This window comes from Somniosus microcephalus, chromosome 17, assembly GCF_052327205.1.
Source record: "Somniosus microcephalus isolate GS21.2 chromosome 17, FLI_Smic_1.0, whole genome shotgun sequence".
NCBI lineage: Eukaryota > Metazoa > Chordata > Chondrichthyes > Squaliformes > Somniosidae > Somniosus > Somniosus microcephalus.
In genome coordinates this window covers 63,694,587-63,719,826 of record NC_141003.1, presented here as the reverse complement: position 1 = coordinate 63,719,826, position 25,240 = coordinate 63,694,587, and the positions used below count along the sequence as shown (strand labels likewise).

General features: G+C 47.6%; 1 protein-coding gene across 1 annotated transcript in view; it reads right to left on the bottom strand.

Moving 5' to 3' along the window:
• Positions 1–25,240, bottom strand: part of LOC147105795 (golgin subfamily B member 1-like) — a 92,598-nt gene that overhangs the window by 43,892 nt on the left and 23,466 nt on the right. The window contains exons 7-9 of the mRNA XM_086010554.1: positions 19,275–19,388; positions 11,218–11,503; positions 8,737–8,846 (exon numbers count right to left, since the gene is read on the bottom strand). Coding sequence (XP_085866680.1) covers positions 8,737–8,846; positions 11,218–11,503; positions 19,275–19,388 — 510 coding nt within the window. The remainder of the gene's footprint in view (positions 1–8,736; positions 8,847–11,217; positions 11,504–19,274; positions 19,389–25,240) is intronic.

Genomic DNA, 25,240 nt, shown 5'->3' with positions numbered 1-25,240 from the left:
CACAAGATTTGTAATAAATAGTAATTGATCTCCTGTGGCAATGCACACTAGGAGTCAAGATCAAGTGCAGTCTTCAGGAGACGTGGGTTAGAGAACAGGGGATAATTAGACTAGGGCACACAAAGGTAATTCAGTCCCCATTTTTATATAATATCTTGATATTATATTATTATTGATGAAGAAATAGCATTGCTAATGACAAGTTAGGAAGCAGGGGTGGTTGGAGTATAAAAATTTCACTGGGAGATGCAAAACTGAGGTGCTACAGCACTACCTCTGACAGGAGGGTGCGACATGTTTACAGGGGCAGTTTCCATTATAAATATGGACACAGGGATTTATAATGGAAAATTTGACAGGAAGTGCATGCAGCTGTAAGATTTTTAAGGACGGAGGGAGGGAGGTAGCCAGTATTGCAGCAACTTTAACTTTTGTAATCGCGCTCTGGGAGAGATTGTCTGAAGTTTCTCTTTATTGGGGAAGGTGGAAAAATCCACATCTATGGCTAGCATGTAGGTTCTTTGTTACAGTCGCCTGTCAGGACAACGGTTTGATTGTTTCCTCAGATTGTTTCAATGCAAGTTGAATCATCCGGGATGTCTAACTTAACGGGAGTCTTTTTGAAGTCTAACTATCCTGAGTCTGGCAAAGAGCTGCTGGGAACATTTGCACTGGAGAAAAGGCGGCTCAGAGGAGACCTTATGGAAAGTTTCAAGAAGCTAAGGGGTGCAGATAAATTGAACCCCAATAAATTACTTGTCACAACCACAAATGGTGCAGCCCACGGCATGGACTCAAACTCAGGAGGGAGGTGAACAGTCGGGAGGCGGAGGCTCCATGAATATCCCCATCCTCAATAATGGTGGAGCCCAGCATGAGTGCAAAAGACGAGGCTGAAGCGTTTGCAACCATCTTCAGCCAGAAGTGCCGAGTGGATGATCCATCTTGGCCTCCTCCTGAGGTCCCCACCATCACAGAAGCCAATCTTCAGCGAATTCGATTCACTCCATGTGATATCAAGAAACGGCTGAGCACACTGGATACAGCAAAGGCTATGATCCCCGACAACATCCCGGCTATCGTGCTGAAGACTTGTGCTCCAGAACTAGCCGTGCCTCTAGCTGAAGGGATAATTACAAGTCCTAGCCCTGTTCGGGCTACATCAGATCAGGTGCACTCCCCAGACGTTCACCTTCAACTAAAGTTAGAGATAGCCGAATTCTATAAGACGCTTAAATGGGTCTAAAGGTTCAGGCTATCTCTCCCTAAAGGAAAGGAACGACCTGAAGATATTACCGTCCTCCAGATAGCACTTTTAATAAGTTTAACTAGACTGTAACCTTCTGGATATTATGAGGGTCCGGAATACCCCCCAGAACTCTGCAACTCTTCACCAAAGAATGTACAGAGATTTGAGTTCACGAGATTATACAGAAATACTTTCTGAGACAATTCTAAAAATATATAAATTTATTAAAGGACCGACATGTAGTTAACAGCTGGTGAGTCCATTGCAACATTACAGTTCAAAAACAAATAGCTTACATTTCTTATTTCTCAGAGATCCTTATTTTCAAATCTTAACTTCATTACATTTCTACATTTCTTACTTATTTCTAAATCCAGATTATCCACCAAAATCAAATTATAGTACCGTTTGATCCCCGAGACTCAAAGTTAAAAACTTACAGATGGTGCCTGTAAAGTTGAGAAACGCTTGGCCCGTTCAGCGACTTCTGACTTTCTGTTTGAAAAGGTCTATCTTTTATACACTTTTTGCAGTGGTTTATTCTTTGAAGTTCTCTGCTGACGTAAGCTAATTGTCTTATTCATTCTCTCTGTTGAATGCTTTCTATTCTCACTGTCAATTCAACTGCTGCATGCATAATTATGTCTCTACCTTTAGGTGTTTCAAAAACCATCATAAAAACAATTTCTGTTTGATGCCATTCTTATCGAAGATTTTCCATTCAATTCTTAATGTTACTTTTAGCTGGTTTAACAGACTTCGAGTCTCCCAACTGCTCCAAGTTCAATACAAACACAATGTAATTGCTTGGTGTATCTATTGAAGTCAAAGTGTTCTTGTTGGTATCATATTTACTATGTATAAATTAAAGACACTTTGACTGAGTGTTTACTTGTTTTCTAGCTATCTCAATTGGTTGCATATTTAATCTTATGTTTCCTGTCTTCCAAGTTTAACATAAAAACTATTTGACCAGCAGGTGTTTCTTTTACTTGATGTCATCTTTTCAAAGGCACATGCCTCTTTTAATGTTTGTGTTTCTGTTCAACTTCACTTGGGTCTTTTCATTGTGTTTTTCCCAAACTCCAGACCCTCTGGAATCGCCAAACTGCCATTTCAATAGGGTCATTGTTTTAGTATATTTAACTAACTCCCATTTCAAAGCTTGTATGTTTACAACTTTGTTAAACAACTGATCTTTATCTCAGAAGCCTGTATTTCTGTTTACAGCTCGTGTCTCTGAGGTATTTTAGATTTTTAAACCCAGTTTCTCATGTATTAATGTCAGAAATCATAGGATGGTGTATTTTTCTGAAATATGGCTTATTCCTTCACATAGCCAAGCTGTTCCAGTACAGCTACAACACTGGCATCTATCCGACAATGTGGAAAACTGCCCAGGTTTGTCCTGTCCACAAAAAGCAGGACAAATCCAATCTGGCCAATTACCTCCTCTTCAGTCTACTCTCAATCATCAGCAAAGTGATGGAAGGTGTCATCGACAGTGCTAACAAATGGCACTTACTCACCAATAACCTGCTCACTGATGCCCAGTTTGGGCTCCGCCAAAACCACTCGGCTCCAAACCTCACTACAGCCTTGGTCCAAACATGGACAAAGGAGCTGAATTCCAGAGATGAGGTGAGAGTGACTGCCCTAGACATCAAGGCAGCATTTGACCGAGTGTGGCACGAAGGAGCCCGAGTAAAACTGAAGTCAATGGGAATCGGGGGAAAACTTTTCACTGGCTGGAGTCATACCTAGCACAGAGGAAGATGGTTGTGGTGGTTGAAGGTCAATCATCACAGCCCCAGGACATCGCGGCAGGAGTTCCTCAGGTCAGTGCCCTAGGCCCAACCATCTTCAGCTGCTTCATCAATGACTTTCCCTCCAGCATAAGGTCAGAAAATGGGGGTGTTCGCTGATGACTGCACAGTGTTCAGTGCCATTCACAACTCCTCAGATAATGAAGCAGTCCATGCCCGCATGCAACAAGACCTGGACGACGTTCAGGCTTGGGCTGATAAGTGGCAGGTAACATTCGCGCCACACAAGTGCTAGGCAATGACTATCTCCAACAAGCGAGAGCCTAACCATCAACATCCTGGGAGTCACCATTGACTAGAAACTTAACTGGACCAGCCACATAAATACTGTGGCAACAAGAGCAGGTCAGAAGCTAGGTATTCTGTGGCGAGTGTCTCACCTCCTGACTCCCCAAAGCCTTTCCATCATCTACAAGGCATAAGTCAGGAGTGTGATGGAATTCTCTCCACTTGCCTGGATGAGTGCAGCTCCAACAACACTCAAGAAGCTCGACACCATCCAGGACAAAGCAGCCCGTTTGATTGGCACACCATCCACCACCTTAAACATTCACTCCCTCCACCACCGGCGTACCGTGGCTGCAGTGTGTACCATCTACAAGATGCACTGCAGCAACTTGCCAAGGCTTCTTCGGCAGCACCTCCCAAACCCGCGACCTCTTCCACCTAGTAGGACAAGGGCAGCAGGCGCATGGGAACACCACCACCTCCAAGTTCCCCTCAAAGTCACACACCATCCTGACTTAGAAGTATATCGCTGATCCTTCATTGTCGCTGGGTCAAAATCCTGGAACTCCCTACCTAACAGCACTGTGGGAGCACCTTCACCACACGGACTGCAGCGGTTCAAGAAGGCGGCTCACCACCACCTTCTCAAGGACAATTAGGGATGGGCAATAAATGCTGGCCTTGCCAGCGATACCCACATCCCATAAACGAATAATAAATAAGACAGTTTAAATTTAACAACTTCACACAGAGTGGGGAATGTGTGGGATAGACTTCCGGGGGGACAGTGGAGGGTGATAGTTTTGGCACATTTGAGAGAGAGCTGGATAGTACTATGGAGAAAGATTTAAAGGGGTGTAAGAAACAAAAGATAGAACATGACATTTATTGAACTTTGGCTCTGGTCAGGTGGACTATAATAATCTGTCCCAGTTTGTACTTTCCTAAAACAGAACTGGGAATGCTCAAGAGGCCAGAATTAGAGAAGCACGAAGATTTCTGAGTGTTGTGGGCAGCCGGAAAACATGTAATAGATGATGCCCAGACATAACCATAGCAGCACAGATAAAGTGGAGGCCCAGACACACGGGGCTGGATTTTATCATTGGAGGCGTGTAGGAGGCGGGACTACAACTTTTGGGGTTGTACTCCCGCCTCCATCGAGTTGTGGCCAACCCACGTGATTTTCACTTGATTGACCTTGTTGAGCCCGTCCAGCGGGCTCAGCAGGCCAATTAAGGGCCACCCGGCAACAGGTGACGTCACAGATTGACATTTCATCTGTCAAGAGCTTTTGACAGATGAAATATCAGCATTTGACAACTGTTTGAAGCTGTCAAACACTGACAATCTGTACTCTAAGTTAATTCCTTCCTCTCAGGCTGATTTAGAGATCTCTCCAGAACAGAAAGCTGAATGCTGCAGATTTTGACAGCTCGCGGCCATTCTGCTTTCTGTGCCGGTGAGATGAGGGACTCCCGAGACCTGAAGGAAGGCTGCAAAGGTAAGTAAAACTTATTTAAACACTTTACACACACCAAACACACTTACCTCTGCACTCATGCACCCATCACTCACCTGAACACCGGACATCTTGAACCCTCCAAGTCCTTCAGCCCGACGGTCCGCCTCGCTAACTTGGCATGGTTTGGAGCCGTCGGGAAGCCCACACTTCAGGGATAAAAATAGGGATGAGGCTAAAAACTGCCTGTTAACTACCTGGTAACAGGCAGTTAATTGGCACTAATCCCCTTCCCGCCTTGGGGAGGTGGCTCCCAGCAAAGGTCGGGGACCTGCCTCCTGTGAAACGGGCATGGAGGCGGGTTGGGGGCGGGATGGGTTCGTGCCCCCCGATTTCGCGATTTTAACCCCCCACACGCCTCCAATCCCGCCTCAACGGCCCGATGAAATTCGAGCCCACTAACTTGCAGGAGTCTCCAAGAACAGAAACATGGAAACTTACAGTGCAGAAGGAGGCCGTTCAAAAATAATCCCACTGCCCCGCTCTCTCCCGATAGTCCTGTATCTTTCTCTGCTTCAAATATTAACAGAATTATACACCCAGCAGACACTGTACTCTTATTTACATTCTCATTTGCATAGCACATTTGGAAATTAAACCCAAATAAGAAGCCATGCCTGACTGACCAGGAATGACGTAGAACTGGTTATGGAAATAATGCAGAAACTCGCCACCCACCCCAACATCACACAACCTTTAACATAGGAATGTCCCATGGTGATTGACCGAGGAGAAACGGACACTGAGCAGGAATGGTGGAACGGTCAGAAGAGGTGACTAAATGCATAATCAGGTTTAGAGAAGGCTTTTAAAGGCGGGGAGGGAAGAAGGCAGGCAGAGAGTTAAGGAGGAATCCTAGAGATTGGGCCGAAGATGACTGAAGGCTCCGCCTTCAATGGTGGTGAGGGAAAGGAAGGTGCACAAGGGGACAGAGCTGCAGAATAGAAGGACACGGGCTGGGACAGATAACTGGAGGAGGCTACAGAAGTAGGGTGGGGAGGCCATGGAAAGATTGTAAACAAGAGCAAGGATGTTGAATTGGGTGGATTGAGGAATGGAAGTCAATGGAAGCTGGTGAGTACAGAGTGCTGGGCAAGAAGGACTATGGGCAGATAGTAGAGTTTGGGAGGAGCTGGGGTTTGTTAAGGAGGCCTACGGGCAGATAGTAGAGTTTGGGAGGAGCTGGGGTTTGTTAAGGAGGCCAGGGAGGCCTAAAGAAGGGATTTGGAGAGGTCTAGTCTGGGGGAAACAAAGGCTGATGTCTGACACATAAATAAAAATGTAAGCAGCAGTATGGTTTGAGCCGTTCCTGGTCTCGGTGCCACTCGATTACTGTACTGTAGCACCTGCTGGTTCACTCAGCAGTTAGAATCAACCGGGAACAAGCATCAATAACCAGTGAAATCCAGCTGTATAAGCAAGACTGACACCTAACTGGGAAATTAGAAGTGGCACAGAGACAGTTTACAACCCAAGCTGCTTAAGGCTTAATCTCAGCCCTGAAATAGCTGTTCAGCAGCAGGTTTGAAGCAGTAATATAGGTCTCAATGTTAGTTTGCATCCTCATTACCTTACTTAACGCACTCAGGAACGATGAACACGTGCTGCGTTAATCCCAACAGTGTACCGGGACTCTGCACAGTAACAGGGGAAACCGAATAAAGCATCGATACCCGTGAACTGTAGCGAGGAAACGTATTAACTTTCAGAGGAGTTAAAAAGCTGTAATCCAAAAGCTCCCAAAAGTACGCCAGGGTGTGGTATTGATAGACAAAGCAGAACTTTGGAGCTTCCAGCCCCGATCTGTCCTGGGTTAGCTGGGCTCAGTTGGGATGCTACAGTTGGCCTCAGCTCCCATCCCTGAGCACTTATTCACTGACCCCTGCTGGAGAGAGCCCATGCGTGGATGTTGGGTGAGGTCAGGACCATGCTCAGCTGTGATGCTTCACATGATCAAACAGCCTGCCAACATGCATAGTCTCGGCTCACACACAAAGAACTGGTGAGGTACCAGGGGGCAGCCAGTGCCATGGAGTCGTGCCCCTTTGAGCCTCAGGGTCTTCAGGAGAGGAGATAACTGGGTGAGTGTGGGCAAGAACCCATTACAAGAGGAGAGGGAGATTTTGATATCACAAACTGTGCCAGCAAAGCTTCCAGTCATCTGAAAACCGAAGATTAGATTAACTCCCCGAGGGCCTGCCCTCATTATTGAGATTATACATTTGCTTTCTAACGACCAGTCGATCTCCTGTGTTGCCGGTGCTGACCCTGTGGTGAACAGATGCTCAGTGCTGGCCACTGGCTGTCGAGCTCCAGGGCAGCAGCACCAAACACAGCAAATAGAGACAAGAAATTGCTGCTTGGATGGTGGGAGGGAGGGAGGGATAAAGAAAGGGAGGGATAGATAGAGGGAGGGATAGAGGAAGGGATAGATAGAGGAAGGGATAGATAGAGGAAGGGATAGATAGGAACGTAGGAACAGGAGGAGGCCATTCAGCCCCTCAAGCCTGTTCTGCCATTCAATGAGATCATGGCTGATCTGCAATTTAACTCCACATACCCGTCTTTGCCCCATATCCCTTAATAGCTTTGGTTAACAAAAAGCTATCAATCTCCGATTTAAAATTAACAATTGATCTAGCATCAATTGCCATTTGTTGAAGAGAGTTCCAAACTTCTAATAACCTTTGTGTGTAGAAGTGTTTCCTAATTTCACTCCTGAAAGGTCTGGCTCTAATTTTTAGACTAGAGAGAGAGCAGGAGGGATGGATAGACAGAGGGAAAGAGGGAGGGACGGAGGGATAGATAGAAGGAGGGAAGGAGGCATGGAGGGAGGGAGAGCTAGATGTAGGACATGCAGTGTTAACTATTCACTTGCAAAATAATCTGCTAAGAGTTACTCCACTCTGCATTAGCAAACAGCCTCTCCTGTTACTGTTACATAATGCCAGTGTGGGTAAGGTACATTTAACAATGTCACCTCATTTACACCAGTAGGGTTTATTTTCTCTCCTCCGCTCCCTCAGCTGCTGACTGCTTGCCAAGTACAGTTCCATTCGCACCCTCCAGTACCTCTCTCACATGCCCATTCTGCATATGTGAGCTAGACCGTGTCAATGGGTAACCCAACTACAGAGGCATCATTGCTGAGTCCAATCCTGTCCCACCCACAGTGATACAGGAAACTTTGGTTTATCCGGAGGTTAAGTGTCCGGAATGCTCGAGCCACCGGCAAAAATCAGGAGCTATTTCGTTAGGTCTTTTTTCTTTTCGTTGCTTTTTTTCACCAGTCAGGCTCTGCAAGGTCTCGCTGAAGCTGTTGCTAAGCTACAGAGACGCTTGCAAGGTATGGCCGACTATTTAGAAGCTGTTGCTAAGCAACAGGGTTTGTTGCCAGATACGGAGCTCAAAATCTCCGTATGTTTCAACATTAGCGCTGGTTTGTCCGGCAGTTTTGATGGGACGACAACAGCTCGGTCCCGTCAGTGCCGGATAGCACAAAGTTTCCTGTACACATGAAGTTTCTAGCAGGAACCCTGCTTGATGTATCACCTGCCTAGCCCAGCAGTGGCTGAATCCAGCTGCATCATTCGACTGGCTCACCAACTGAGATCAGCTACCTGAGCACAGAGCGGGGATCAAACCTAGGACCTTGCTGGTGTCTGCTGCCCAGCTCTACACTGGGCCGTGCACTCACCACTGAGCCATCTGCATGCCATACACAAGGCTTCAAACAGATCCACGAGCAGTTCCTGAACCTCTGCTATGCCAGTTCTGAACTTCCTGCTTACTGGTGTGTGAGGGCAGCCCATGTTTAAGCCGCAGACTTCACCATCAGTCAGCGAATCGACTTTGTTTCAATTCAATTCCATTCTCCTCATCCAACCCCCTTCCTGAAATAGTTCACTGACCTGCAGTGACTGGACTTTCTCTTCAAGCTCCTGGACTCGGACAGATGACTCCCTTTGCGATGCTAGTTCAGCTGCCGATTGCTCACTTTCTTCAACCTTCTTCAGTTCATCTGCAGGAGAAACAAAAAGTTTTCCTCAATTTTATTTCTCCCTGCTTTATCCAGATGGTGCTGTTTTCAAAAAAGGCAAAACATGAATTCAGGAGTGATGTCAGGAAATTCTACTTCAAGCAGCGTGGCAACACATGAAACAGACTTCCGCGTAGGGCAGTGGAAACAAAATCCTGCAAACAATTACGGAATTTTTTTTTTATTATTAGGCTGTTAAAACATACGGAATCCTTGGCCATAGAGTACAAAAGCAAGGAAGTTATGTTAAACCTTTATAAATCACGAGTTAGGCCCCAGTTGGAGTATTCTGTCCAATTCTGGGTACCACACTTTAGGAAGGATGTGAAGGCCTCGGAGAGGGTGCAGAGGATTTTTACTAGAATGGTACCAAGGGTGAGGGACTTCAGTAATGTAGAGAACTAGAGAAGCATGGAATGATCTCCTTACAGCATACATGGCTAAGGGGAGCTTTACTCTGTCTCTAACTCATATTGTACTTGTCCTGGGAGTGTTTGATGGGATAGTGTAGAACAAACTTTTCTCTGTATCTAATCCGTGTTGTACCTGCTCTGGGAGTGTTTGATGGGGCAATGTAGAGGGAGCTTTACTCTGTATCTAACCCGTGCTGTACCTGCCCTGGGAGTGTTTGATGGGATAGTATAGAGGGAGCTTTACTCTGTATCTAACCCATGTTGTACCTGCCCTGGGAGTGTCTGATGGGATAGTATAGAGAGAGCTTTACTCTGTATCTAACCCATGCTGTAACTGCCCTGGGAGTGTTCGATGGGATAGTATAGAGAGAGCTTTACTCTGTATCTAACCCATGTTGTACCTGCCCTGGGAGTGTTCGATGGGATAGTATAGAGAGAGCTTTACTCTGTATCTAACCCATGCTGTAACTGCCCTGGGAGTGTTCGATGGGATAGTATAGAGAGAGCTTTACTCTGTATCTAACCCATGTTGTACCTGCCCTGGGAGTGTTCGATGGGATAGTATAGAGGGAGCTTTACTCTGTATCTAACCCATGCTGTACCTGCCCTGGGAGTGTCTGATGGGATAGTATAGAGGGAGCTTTACTCTGTATCTAACCCATGCTGTACCTGCCCTGGGAGTGTTCGATGGGATAGTATAGAGAGAGCTTTACTCTGTATCTAACCCATGCTGTAACTGCCCTGGGAGTGTTCGATGGGATAGTATAGAGGGAGCTTTACTCTGTATCTAACCCATGCTGTACCTGCCCTGGGAGTGTTCGATGGGATAGTATAGAGGGAGCTTTACTCTGTATCTAACCCATGCTGTAACTGCCCTGGGAGTGTTCGATGGGATAGTATAGAGGGAGCTTTACTCTGTATCTAACCCATGTTGTACCTGCCCTGGGAGTGTCTGATGGGATAGTATAGAGAGAGCTTTACTCTGTATCTAACCCATGTTGTACCTGCCCTAGGAGCACTCGATGCCAACACTCGATTCCCGTTTTCCAATTTACAGCTCTAACCTTGACAAATGTGAAGTTGTCAGAAAAGGTAATATATAAAAAGAGTGGCATCACCAAACCAGCGCTTCCTGATTTACTTCCCTCCTCTCCTACTCTTTTCTGCCATGGTGCATTCTTGTACTCGGGCCTGAATTTTCACCTGCACTTCTCAATAAGTCATCTGAAAATCTCAAGTTCAAAGGAATTAATGGATTAAAAAGGGAGTTTGTTTGCGTTATCATCTTTTATGCAGATTTATTCTGAACTATCTGCTTGTAGGAAGACGATCTGATGCAGTGTTACACCGATACCAAAATTACCGAATGACTGAAGCAACTAAATTTGCTTGGTCAGTAACCAGGGCTTTGTCTTACATAAGAACATAAGAAATAGGAGTAGGAGCAGGCCATTCGGCCCCTCAAGCCTGCTCCGCCATTTAATGAGATCATGGCTGATCCGACTTTGGCCTCAACTCCACTTTCCCGCCCGCTCTCCATAACCTTTGACTCCCCTGTTGCTCAAAAATCTGTCTTTCAAGCTATGAAGTTCTTACATAGATTAACTGACCAATTTCAGACTTCTGTCAATGTGTGTATGTTTATAGACTGAACTTGCACTATTTTCAGACTTTTCTGGTTTGTTTATTTAATTGCAAATAAATATATTACATGTTAAGCCTGCAAAATCACCGCAACAATGTAGTGTGAGAATATGCTTAATCCAGGAAACAAATAATAGGCAAATAGGGTTATTGTTAATCCTCGGGGTAAGCACCACTGTAAAGGGACTTTATCGGAAAGATCATGAGAACCTCTGTTGAACCACTGAACGAGAAACAAACTCAATAAGTACTTGAAATTGTCGCCATGACTTTCCTTTAGAATTTGGTTTCCTCACCTTGCAACTCTTTTATTTCATCGGTCAGAGATTTGCACGTTCTCTCCCGGTCCTCCATCGCACTTTGCAGACGCTGGCTTTGTGCTGTCAGATCAGTACAGGATGACTGTGCATCCTGCAGTGCCTGCTGCAGCTGTGTGACAGTGCAATCCTTCTCCGCTAACTCCGTCTCGTGTTTCTCCGTCACCTCCTTCAGCCGTGTCTCAGCTGACAGTCTCTCGGACTCTAGCGCAGCTTGTAAAGTAGCATTGTTGGCCTCCGCCTCTTGCAGCCTTTCTGTGAGGGCCTGAAGAACAAAAGCAGGTAAGATATTCATCGGTTGCTTGAAAAAACACTTGTCTTCCGTCTTCTGCAGGCGCTGCCTCAAAGGAACATAAGAAGTGCTAGACATAAACCCAGGTTCATCTAGTTCACCTTCTATCATCCTGGTAGTTGCTTGATACAACGATAATGGAATTGTTGATTAATCACAGCAATCAATCTCTATCATTTAGCCTACAATAGGCCCAGACATGAGGAGAACCCCCAGTGAATGGAGAGCATGGGAACTACAGGTCCAAGTTTTCCTGTTCCTTCCAAGCACGCTACACTCACCATACGTCGTGTCTCAAATTATTCATGTACTGGATCCCAAAATATTACTTTTTGAAAGACATCTATATAATTTGCATTTGAATGAGTCAACATAGAGTAACTGACCAATTTCAGACTTCTGTCAATGTGTATATGTTTATAGACTGAACTTGCACTATTTTCAAACTTTTCTGGTTCATGTTTATTTAATTGCAAATAAATATATTACATGTTAAGCCTGCAAAATCACCGCAACAATGTAGTGTGAGACTATGCTTAATCCAGGAAATCCATGCAGCTGCCTTCCTTCTCCCTCGCTGTTTTATGGATACCACTGTCTTTATTGTTCCTCTCTTGGTCCTTCTAAGCTCCAAACAAGATACCTTGAATGCTCTGCCTCATACCTTCATCCTCCCTGTTTTCAAATCAGTTTCCTACTAAACTCACTATTTCACAGGACTTGAAAACTATGGAACTCCTCCCCTCCCTCAGCCTCTCTTTCCTACTATAACTACTTCCACCACCTCCCTAGGGAGCCTGTTCCATAGATTGACCACTCGCTCAATGAAATAGTCTTTCTGCGCAGTAGTTTTGAATTTCCCCCCTTTAAGCGATGTCGTCTGGTTCTACTGTTTCTGGACAAGGTGAAACAGTTTATCATGGTCTACTTGACATGGTCTCCTTGCTAGGGTACGGTTCCATCGGAGAAAGTCACCCTTTGGTACTTCATCCCAGTGGCTATTCTTTATATGTGAGGCCGGACAGTGAGTGTTATGGGGCCGATGGGGGGGGGAAGGGGGGCGGGGGGGCATCACAACCGAGGGTGATCCTGCCCTCACCCAATGTCCCCACGCACACTCTTTCCAACACGCATCACTGGGTCATTTTCAACCTCCCGAGTCCTGCAACACTGGAGCCAATTGTAGCATCCCTTTGGTTAGTGGGGCTAATTTGAGCTTACAGTCATCGAGTCATAACGGCACAAAAGGAGGCCATTCAGCCCATCGAATCCATGCCGGCTCTCTGTAGAGCAATCCAGTCAGTCCCACTCCCCCGCTCTATTCCCGTAGCCCTGCAAGTTTATTTCCCTCAAGTGCCTATCCAATCTCCCCTTGAAAACAATGAGTGTCTCCGCTTCCACCACTTCCGTCGGCAGCGAATTCCAGGTCATCACCACTCGCTGCGTAAAAAAGTTTTTCCTCACATCCCCCCTGTATCTCTTGCCCAAAACCTTAAATCTGTGTCCCATAGTTCTTGTACCATCAACTAGTGGGAACAGCCTTTCCCCATCTAGCCGATCCAAACCCGTCATAATCTTGTACACCTCTATCAAATCACCCCTCAACCCCCTTTGCTCTAATGAAAACAAATCCAGCTTCTCCAACCTGTCCTTGTAGCTAAGATCCCCATCCCAGGAACCATTCTGGTAAATCTCCTCTGCACCCTCTCAAGGGCCTTCACATCCTTCCTAAAGTGTGGTGAGCAGAACTGGATGCAATATTCCAGTTGTGGCCTAACCAGCGCTTTATAAAGGTTCAGCATAACTTCTCTACTTTTGTACTCAATACCTCTATTTATGAAGCCTAAGATCCCATATGCTTTGCTAACCACTCTCTCAATATGTCCTGCCACCTTCAGGGACCTATGCACATTAACTCCCAAGTCCCTCTGTCCCTGCACACTCTTTAAAACTGTGACATTAGTGTATACTGCCTCTCCCTGTTCCTTCTGCTAAAATGCATCACCTCACACTTCTCTGTATTAAATTCCATCTGCCACTTGTCTGCCTATTCTGCTAGCCTTTCTATGTCCTGTTGCAGTCAATTGTATCATCATTGTTTGCCACACCCCCAAGTTTGGTGTCATCGGCAAATTTAGAAATTCTACTCTGTATTCCAATATCCAGGTCATTTATATACATCAAAAAAACCAGTGACCCCACTGTCTACCATCTTCCAGTCTGAAAAACAGCCATTTACCACAACTCGCTGTTTTCTGTCCTTAAGCCAATTCCTTATCCAAGCTGCCACTGACCCACCTATTCTACGAGCCTCAATTTTATTAACCAGCCTTCTATGTGGTACTTTGTCAAATGCCTTCCGAAAATCCATATAGACAACATTCAATGCATTCCCTTCATCAATCCTCCCTGTTACTTCATCAAAAAATTTAATTAGATTAGTCAAACACAATCTTCCTTTTACAAACCCGTGTTGGCTCTCCTTAATTAGCTTAAACCTCTCCAAGTGCCGGTTAACTTTTTCGTTGATTATTGTTTCTAAAATTTTACCCACCACTGATGTTAAACTGACCAGCCTGTAGTTACTAGGATTGTCCTTACACCCTTTCTTGAACAATGGTGTCACATTTGCCACTTTCCAATCCTCAGGAACCTCCCCCGCATCTAGGGAATATTGGAAAATGATGGCAATCCTACCACTATCTCCTCCCCCAATTCCCTTAGCAACCTGGGATGCAAGCCATCTGGACCAGGAGACTTGTCCACGCTAAGTATACCCAGCCTTTCTAGTACATCCTATCAATTTTCACACCTTCCATTGCTTCTACCTTTTCCACTTCTACCAATATTTTGTCAGCATCCACCTCCTTAGTAAACACCGATACAAAGTACTTATTGAGTATTCTAGCTTTGCCCCGTGCCTCTAAGCATATATCACCTTCTTCGTCTCTAATAGGCCCCACCCCATCTCTTACTACCTGCTTACTGTTTACATTCCAGTAGAAGATTTTTGGGTTCCCTTTTATGTTAACCGCCATTCTACTCTCGTATTCTCTCTTTGCCAATCTTATTTTCATCTTCACATCCCCTCTCAACTTATTGTATTTGGTCTGGTTCTCCCTTGAAGAATTCACCTGACATGCATCATACACCCTCTTTTTGTTTCATCATCTTCTCTATCTCCCTCATCATCCAAGGAGCCCTTGCTTTGGTTCGCTTACCCTTCCCTCTTGTTGGAATGTACCTAGCCTGTACTTGGAACATCTCCTTCTTAAAGATCACCCATTGTTCTGTTACAGTTTTTCCTGTCAGTCTTTGGTTCCATTTTACCCTGGCTAGATCCTTTCGCATCCCATTGAAGTTAGCCCTATTCCAGTTTAGAAGTTCCACTCTAGATTGTTATTTGCTCCTCTCCATTGCTAATCTAAATCTTATGATATGATGATCACTTGTACCCAAGTGTTCTCCCACAGACACTTGGTCGACCTGGCCCACCTCATTCCCCAGCACCAGATCCAGCAATGCCTCCTTCCTAGTTGGACCAAGAACAAATTGGTCAAGGAAATTCTCCTGAACACATTTCAGAAATTCCTCCCCCTCCTTTCCCTTTATCCTAGCATTATCCCAATCGATACTGTATTTGGGTAATTAAAGTCCCCCAATATCACCACTCTATAGCTCTTGCATATCTCTGCGATTTCCCTGCAGATTTGCTCCTCTATCTCCCTCTGACTATTTGGAAGCCTATAGAATACCCCCAATAGCATGATCATACCCTTTTTGCTCGACTCTAACCAAATGGATTCTGTCCTTGTCCCCTCAAGAACATCCTCCCTTTCCAACACTACAATGTCTTCCTTAATCAGCACTGCCACCCCACCTCCCTTTATTCCTTCCCTATCTTTTCTGAACGCCTTGTACCCTTGAATATTATGTGCCCGGTCCTCACCGTTTTTAAGCCATGTTTCCGTTATTGCCACAACATCATATTGCCACACAGCTAATTGTGCTTGTAGCTCACCAACCTTATTCACCACACTTTGTGCATTTACGTACATGCATTCTAAACCCATTTTCGAATTTTTCATAGTCTTTCTTAGTTTGCTCCTATCTAATATGGTACAACTACCGCCTCTAGTACTATCCAACACACTCATTTTTTTATGCACCATATTCCTCTTTTCTACTCCTATATGCTGGTGCCCATCCCCCTGCCAAGTTAGTTTAAACCCTCCCCAACACCACTAACAAACTTCCCAGCGAGAATATTGGTCCCAGCTCTGTTGAGGTGTAACTTGTCTGGCTTGTACACGTTCCACCTTCCCCAGAAACTGTCCCACTACCTCAGGAATCTAAAGTCCTCCCTCCTGCACCATCTCTCCAGCCAAACATTCATCTGTTCTATCCTCCTATTCCTATACTCACTAGCACGTGGCACCGGGAGTAATCCGGAGATTACTACCTTTGAGGTCCTACTTTTTAATCTCTCTCCTAGCTCCCTAAACTCTGCCTGCAAGACTTCATCCCTCTTTCTGCCTATGTCATTGGTACCGATATGGACAACGACCTCTGACTGTTCACCCTCCCCCCTCAGAGTGTCCTGCAGCTGCTCAGTGACATCCTAGACCCTGGCACCAGGGAGGCAACATACCATTCTAGAGTCTACGGCCACAGAAATGCCTGTCTGCTCCCGTAACTATCGAATCACCTACCACTATTGCTCTTCCACTCTTTTTCCTCTCCCCCTGTGCAGCTGAGCCACCCGTGGTGCCGTGGACTTGACTCTGGCTGCACTCACCCTCAGAACTCAGAACAGAATACTGGTTGGAGCGCACGATGCACTCCGGGGACTCCTGTGTCTGGCGGTCACCCATTCCCTCTCTGCCTGCGTACTCTTAAGCTGCAGGGTGATCACCTCTAGAAACGTGCTATCCATGTAACTCACAGCCTCGCGGATGCACCGGAGTGACGCCAGCCGCCGCTCAAGCTCCGAAACCCAGAGCTCGAGTTGCTGTAGCTGGCGACACTTCCCACACATGTGGTCATTCAGGCTACGCGAAGCGTCCAGGACTTCCTACATGGCACAGGATGTGCACTCCATGGGACCGAGATGCCCTGCCATGCCTCTATTTAATAGACTAAGAACTAATCCAGCAGAAATAAACTTAAAACTTAACAAAAAACACTCCCCAGCTACTCACCAATCAGCTCTTTCCCTCTATTTAATAGGCTATTAACTAACTTAGCAGAAATAAACTTATAAACTTAAAAAAAATACACTCACCAGCTACTCACCAATCAGCTCCTTCCCTTGTGCTGATGTCACTTTTTTTCACCCTGGCATCACTTTTTCAAAAACTGCCTCTATTGAGTTGCTGCCGCTCCTTTTAACTGCTCCGCTCTCGCTGTGCTCCCTCCAGGTCCGCTCCCTCCGGTCTCAGGCGCCTGCCGCTCGGTGCCGCTCCTTTTAACTGCTCCGCTCTCGCTGTGCTCCCTCCAGGTCCGCTCCTTCCGGTCTCAGGCGCCTGCCGCTCGGTGCTGCTCCTTTTAACTGCTCCGCTCTCGCTGTGCTCCCTCCAGGTCCGCTCCCTCCGGTCTCAGGCTCCTGCCGCTCGGTGCCGCTCCTTTTAACTGCTCCGCTCTCGCGGTGCTCCCTCCAGGTCCGCTCCCTCCGGTCTCAGGCTCCTGCCGCTCGGTGCTGCTCCTTTTAACTGCTCCGCTCTCGCGGTGCTCCCTCCAGGTCCGCTCCTTCCGGTCTCAGGCTCCTGCTGCTCGGTGCTGCTCCTTTTAACTGCTCCGCTCTCGCTGTGCTCCCTCCAGGTCCGCTCCTTCCGGTCTCAGGCGCCTGCCGCTCGGTGCCGCTCCTTTTAACTGCTCCGCTCTCGCTGTGCTCCCTCCAGGTCCGCTCCTTCCGGTCTCAGGCTCCTGCTGCTCGGTGCTGCTCCTTTTAACTGCTCCGCTCTCACTGTGCTCCCTCCAGGTCCGCTCCTTCCGGTCTCAGGCGCCTGCCGCTCGGTGCCGCTCCTTTTAACTGCTCCGCTCTCGCTGTGCTCCCTCCAGGTCCGCTCCTTCCGGTCTCAGGCGCCTGCCGCTCGGTGCTGCTCCTTTTAACTGCTCCGCTCTCGCGGTGCTCCCTCCAGGTCCGCTCCTTCCGGTCTCAGGCGCCTGCCGCTCGGTGCTGCTCCTTTTAACTGCTCTGCTCTCGCGGTGCTCCCTCCAGGTCCGCTCCCTCCGGTCTCAGGCTCCTGCCGCTCGGTGCTGCTCCTTTTAACTGCTCCGCTCTCGCGGTGCTCCCTCCAGGTCCGCTCCTTCCGGTCTCAGGCGCCTGCCGCTCGGTGCTGCTCCTTTTAACTGCTCCGCTCTCGCGGTGCTCCCTCCAGGTCCGCTCCCTCCGGTCTCAGGCTCCTGCCGCTCGGTGCTGCTCCTTTTAACTGCTCCGCTCTCGCGGTGCTCCCTCCAGGTCCGCTCCCTCCGGTCTCAGGCTCCTGCCGCTCGGTGCTGCTCCTTTTAACTGCTCCGCTCTCGCGGTGCTCCCTCCAGGTCCGCTCCTTCCGGTCTCAGGCTCCTGCCGCTCGGTGCTGCTCCTTTTAACTGCTCCGCTCTCGCTGTGCTCCCTCCAGGTCCGCTCCTTCCGGTCTCAGGCGCCTGCCGCTCGGTGCTGCTCCTTTTAACTGCTCCGCTCTCGCTGTGCTCCCTCCAGGTCCGCTCCTTCCGGTCTCAGGCTCCTGCCGCTCGGTGCTGCTCCTTTTAACTGCTCCGCTCTCGCGGTGCTCCCTCCAGGTCCGCTCCTTCCGGTCTCAGGCTCCTGCCGCTCGGTGCTGCTCCTTTTAACTGCTCCGCTCTCGCGGTGCTCCCTCCAGGTGGGCTCCTCTCGGTCTCATTTAAGAAATACTTGGAATAACTCTCCTGAGACTTCCCTTTACCTCACCAGGTTTTTGGCGAATTCTTGTCCTCAGTGGGCTTCACGAATGTTAGAACAATCTACTCCATGGGTCCAACTGCATTATCCGATGAGCTATTCTGGCCAGTTTGACTGTCCCTCCCCATGCGGCTGCCTTCCTTCTCCCTCGCTGTTTTATGGATACCACTGTCTTTATTGTTCCTCTCTTGGTCCTTCTAAGCTCCAAACAAGATACCTTGAATGCTCTGCCTCATACCTTCATCCTCCCTGTTTTCAAATCAGTTTCCTATTAAACTCACTATTTCACAGGACTTGAAAACTATGGAACTCCTCCCCTCCCTCAGTCTTTCTTTCCTAGTATAATCTACAGGCTTTCAAAAGATGAGTTTCATGACACCTGTCTGTAATGAAAATAAAACATCAGGATCAGTACAAGTGATCCTGAATCTGTCGCACTGCTGTAAAAACCCAACAGGTTCACTAATGTCCTTTAGGGAAGGAAACCTGCCGTCCTTACCCGGTCTGGTTTATATGTGACTGCAGTCCCAGACTAATCAGGTTAACTCTGAACTACCCTCTGAAGTGGTCTAGCAAGCCACTCGGGTGTCAAGGCAACTAAGGCTAGGCAATAAAGCTGGTCTCGCCAGTGACGCCCACGACTCGAGAATGATTAAAAAAAAAAAAAAATCTAATCCCTACTCCCTGATTTATCTTTTCTTCTCTGCTACTCTTTGCATCTTTGCACAATTTCACCTAAGTTTCTCAATAAAAACAAGGAAAATAATTGTTTTAAGACAGCTCTCTACTTAAAGCCATAAGTTTTGTACAAATGGGTCACAATACCTTTTTCTCCTGATCACTGTCATTTAGTTCCTGCTGCAGCATCTCCACCACACGGGTCCGTCCCAGCAACGCTTCCTCCTGCTCTTCCAGTTTTCTTTGTAATGATTTCACCGTCTGCAGGTAAAACAAAACATACAAGAGAGGAAACAATGAGAGATCAATAAAGGAAAAGCTTACATACTGGAATTCTGAAGTAAAAGTTGAAAGTGTTGGGAACACACAACAGCGCAATCAGAACAGAAATCAAAATACTGCAGATACTGTAAATCTGAATATAAAATAGAAATTGCTGAAAACCCTCAGCGGGTCAGGCAGCCTCTGTTCAGAGAAGACACAAGTCAGTGTTTTGGCTGCACTGGTCCTTTGTCAAGACTGAAAGATATTATTGATCAACAGCGTTTGAAGAGGAACAGAAAAGCAAGTGAAAGACAAACGCACGTGCACACAGACACCCGCACCGTGCACACAGACACCCGCACCGTACACACAGACACCCGCACCGTACACACAGACACGCGCACCGTACACACAGACACCCGCCCTGTACACAAAGACACGCGCACCGTACTCAGACACGCGCACCGTACACACAGACACGCGCACCGTACACACAGACACCCGCCCCGTACACACAGACACCCGCCCCGTACACACAGACACCCGCCCCGTACACACAGACACCCGCCCCGTACACACAGACACCCGCCCCGTACACACAGACACCCGCCCCGTACACACAGACACCCGCCCCGTACACACAGACACCCGCCCCGTACACACAGACACCCGCCCCGTACACACAGACACCCGCCCCGTACACACAGACACCCGCCCCGTACACACAGACACCCGCACCGTACACACAGACACGCGCACCGTACTCACAGACACGCACACCGTACACACAGACACGCGCACCGGACACACAGACACGCGCACCGTACACACAGACACGCGCACCGTACACACAGACACGCGCACCATACACAGACACCATACACACAGACACCCGCACCATACACACAGACACGCACACCATACACACAGACACGTGCACGCACGCAACAGACAAAGCCCAACCACATGGATGCTCCAAGTCTCTCTAAAGATAGTCAGTGCGTCAGCTATGGCTCAGTGGGCCGTAGTCTTGCCTCGGATTCAGAAGGTCGTGGGTTCAAGTCAACTCCAGAGACTTGAGCGCATCATCTAGGGTGACATTTCAGTGCAGTACTGAGGGAGTGCTGTACTGTCGGAGGTGTCGTCTTTCGGATGAGACATTAACCCGAGGCCCTGTCTGCCCTCTCCGGTGCCCGTAAAAGATCCCATGGACTATTTCGAAGAGCAGGGGAGATCCTGGCCAATATTTTTTTTAATTTGTTTATGGGATGTGGGCGCTGCTGGCAAGGCCAGCATTTACAAGAACATAAAAAATAAGAGCAGAAGTAGGCCATACGGCCCCTCGAGCCTGCTCCGCCATTCAATAAGATCATGGCTGATCATCGACCTCAACTCCACTTTCCCGCCCAATCGCCATCTCCCTTGATTCCCCGAGAGTCCAAAAATCTATCTATCTCAGCCTTGAATATGCTCAAAGACTCAGCATGCATAGCCCTCGGGGGCAGAGAAATCCAAAGATTCACAACCCTCTGAGTGAAGAAATTCCTCCTCATCTCCGTCTTAAAGGGTCTACCCTTTATCCTGAGACTATGTCCCTTAGTTCTAGATACTCCAGCCAGAGGAAACAACCTCTCAGCATCTACCCTGTCAATCCCCTTCAGATTCTTGTATGTTTCAATGAGATTACCTCGCATTCTTCTAAACTCCAGAGAGTATAGGCCCATTCTACACAATCTCTCATCCTAGGACAGCCCTCTCATCCCAGGAATTCATCCAGTGAACCTTTATTGCCCATACGAATTGCCCTCGAGAAGGTGGTGGTGAGTCGCCTTCTTGAACCGCTGCAATCCGTGTGGTGAAGGTACTCCCACAGTGCTGTTAGGTAGGGAGTTCCAAGATTTTGACCCAGCGAAGATAAAGGATCAGCGATATACTTCCAAGTCAGGATGGTGTGTGACTTGGAGGGGAACTTGGAGGTGGTGGTGTTCCCATGCGTCTGCTGCCCTTGTCCTTCTAGGTGGAAGAGGTCGCAGGTTTGGGAGCTGCTGCCGAAGGAGCCTTGGCGAGTTGCTGCAGTGCATCTTGTAGATGGTACACACTGCAGCCACGGTACGCCGGTGGTGGAGGGAGCAAATGTTTAAGGTAGTAGATGGAGTGCCAATCAAGCGGGCTGCTTTGTCCTGGATGGTGTCGAGCTTCTTGAATGTTGTTGCTACACTCATCCAGGCAAGTGGAGAGTATTCCATCACACTCCTGATTTGTGCCTTGTAGATGGTGGAAAGGCTTTGGGGAGTCAGGAGGTGAGACACTCGCCACAGAATACCTAGCCTCTGACCAGCTCTTGTTGCCACAGTATTTATGTGGCTGGTCCAGTTAAATCTCTGGTCAATGGTGACCCCCCAGGATGTTGATGGTGGGGGATTCGGCGATGGTAATGTCATTGAATATCAAGGGGAGGTGGTTAGACTCTCGCTTGTTGGAGATAGTCATTGCCTGGCACTTCTGTAGTGCGAATGTTACCTGCCACTTATCAGCCCAAGCCTGAACGTCGTCCGGGTCTTGTTGCATGTGGACATGGACTGCTTCATTATCTGAGGAGTTGTGAATGGCACTGAACACTGTGCAGTCATCAGTGACCATCCCCATTTCTGACCTTATGTTGGAGGGAAAGTCATTGATGAAGCAGCTGAAGATGGTTGGGCCTACAACACTGCCTTGAGGAACTCCTGCAGCAATGTCCTGAGGCTGCGGTGATTGACCCTCAATCACCACAACCATCTTCCTTTGTGCTAGGTATGACTCCAGCCAGTGGAGCATTTCCCCCCCCCCCCCCCCGATTCCCATTGATTTCAGTTTTACTAGGGCTCCTTGATGCCACACTCGGTCAAATGCTGCCTTGATGCGAAGGGCAGTCACTCTCACCTCACCTCTGGAATTCAGCTCCCTTGTCCATGTTTGGACCAAGGCTGTAATGAGGTCGGGAGCCGAGTGGTCTTGGCAGAATCCAAACTGGGCATCAGTGAGCAGGTTATTGGTGAGTAAGTGCCGCTTGATAGCACTGTCGATGACACCTTCCATCACTTTGCTGATGATTGAGAGTAGACTGATGGGGCGGTAATTGGCCGGATTGGATGTGTCCTGCTTTTTGTGGACAGGACATACCTGGGCAGTTTTCCACATTGTCAGATAGATCTCTTCTCTTCTTAGGCAGTCCCTCGGAACCGAGGATGACTTGCTTCCACATTAAATATGAGTTCTCAGGTGACTTATGAGTCCAATGCGGGACCTACAGTCTCTGTCACAGGTGGGGCAGATCGGATAGATGCCAGTGTTGTAGCTGTACTGGAACAGCTTGGCTAGAGGTGTGGCTAGTTCAGGAGCACAAGTCTTCAGCACGATAGCCGGGATGGTGTCAGGGCCCATAGCCTTTACTGTATCCAGTGCGCTCAGCCATTTTTTGATATCACGTGGAGTGAATCGAATTGGCTGAAGACTGGCTTCTGTGATGGTGGGGACCTCAGGAAGAGGCCGATATGGATCATCCGCTTGGCACTTCTGGCTGAAGATGGTTGCAAACGCTTCAGCCTTGTCTTTTGCAGTCATGTGCTGGGCTCCACCATCATTGAGGATGGGGATATTCATGGAGTCTCCTCCTCCCGTTAGTTGTTTAATGGTCCACTGGATGTGGCAGGGCTGCAGAGCTTTGATCAGATCTGTTGATTGTGGGATCGCTTAGGCCTGTCTATAGCATGCTGCTTCCGCTTTTTAGCATGCATGTAGACCTGTGTTGCAGCTTCCCCAGGTTAACACCTCATTTTTAGGTATGCCTGGTGCTGCTCCTGGCATGCTCTTCTATACTCCTTATTGAATCAGGGTTGGTCCCCTGGTTTGATGGTAATGGTAGAGTGCGGGATATGCTGGGCCATGAGGTTACAGATTGTGGTGGAATACAATTCTGCTGCTGCTGATAGCCCACAGCACCTCATGGATGCCTAGTTTTGAGCTGCTAGATCTGTTCTGAATCTATCCCATTTAGCACGGTGGTAGTGTCACACAACACGATAGAGGGTGTCCTCAGTGTGAAGACAGGACTTCGTTTCCACAAGGACTGTGCGGTGGTCACTACTACTAATACTGTCTCAACCAACATCACTAAAACAGATTATCTGGTTATTGCTGTTTGTGGGAGCTTGCTGTGTGCAAATTGGTTGCCACGTTTCCTACATTACAACAGTAACTACACTTCAAAAGTACTTTACTGGCTGTAAAGCACATTAGTACACCCTGAGGTCGTGAAAGGTGCTACGTAAATGCAAGCTTTTTCTTACCTAACCACAGAACTTTGTGTCATCAGCAAATTTAATCTAATTAATAGACACCCCATTTCATATCATTGACAAATATTGTAAATAGCAGGGTCCCAGAACATCCCTGACTAGGTTTTCCCAGGCTGAGCATTTTCCATTCATCATTATCTCTGTCTTCTGCAAAGCTGAAAACCGGTAGAACAAATCACCAGACAGCAAGTGAAAACAGCAATACAAAAGCAAAATACTGCGGATGCTGGAAATCGGAAATAAAAACAGAAAATGCTGGAAATACTCAGCAGGTCAGGCAGCATCTGTGGAGAGAGAAACAGAGTTAACGTTTCAGGTCGATGACCCTTCGTCAGAACTGGAAAAAGCTGGAGATGGAACAGGTTTTTAAGTAAGAGCAGGGGCAGGGAAAGGAGGGGAAAGAACAAAAGGGAAGGTCTGCGATAGGATGGAAGGCAGGAGAGATTAAAAGACAAAAGGGATGGCTGATGGTGCAAGGCAAAAGGAGATGGTAATGGGACAAGTTAAGAATCAAAAGATGGCTCTAGATGAAGTGTGAATGGCACTGGCAGAATGAAAGACAGCTGCCATCTGAGAGAGAGAAAAAATAAATAAATGGAAAAAAAGATAGGGGCCGAGGTTATGGTCTGAAATTGTTGAACTCTATGTTGAGTCCAGAAGGCTGTAAAGTGCCTAATCGAAAGATGAGGTGCTGTTCCTTGAGCTTCATTGGAACAGTGTAAGAGGTCGAGGATGGTAAGGTCTGAGTGGGAGTGGAGTGGAGAATTAATTTGTCCCGTTGCCATCTCCTTTTGCCTTGCACCATCATCCCTTTTGTCTTTTAATCTCCTGCCTTCCACCCTATCACAGACCTTCCCTTTTGTTCGTTCCTCCCCTCCCTGCTTTCCCTGCCCCTGCTCTTGCTTAAAAACCTGTTCTATCTCCAGCTTTTTCCAGTTCTCTCGAAGGATCATCGACCTGAAACGTTAACCCTGTTTCTCTTGCCACAGATGCTGCCTGACCTGCTGAGTATTTCCAGCATTTTCTGTTTCTATTTAAGTGAAAACAGCAGCTGCTTACCTCCAAACCAGCAGAGCTGGAAAACCAGGAGAACCAGTTCAGCAGAGGCACAGCCGCAGTTTAAAGGTAAAAATCTTTTAGCAGCAGAGATAGAGACATGGCAGGTAAGTCTTGCAGTGTAATCCAGTATAGTCCCGTGTAGTCCAGTGCAGAAACGTAGTCTAATCCAGTGTAGTTCAAAGCAGAAACACAGTGTAGAAGATGTCCAGAGAAGTCCAGGAGATCGGAAACCAATTTGACAAAAGAAATTCCGCAGCACAAGACTTGAAGTGACTGAAAAGCAGAGCAGCGCCACAGCCGCTGAGTCGAACCGTGTAGTCAATGAAAGTTCTGTTTGCGGGGAATCCAGTGATGGAAGTCAAGTTTCAGCAGAGTTCCGGTGTCAAATTTTTTGGCCTAGAAATTCGGTGGCGCCCGCCTGGGCACCGGAATTAACACTGTGAACGGAGCCGC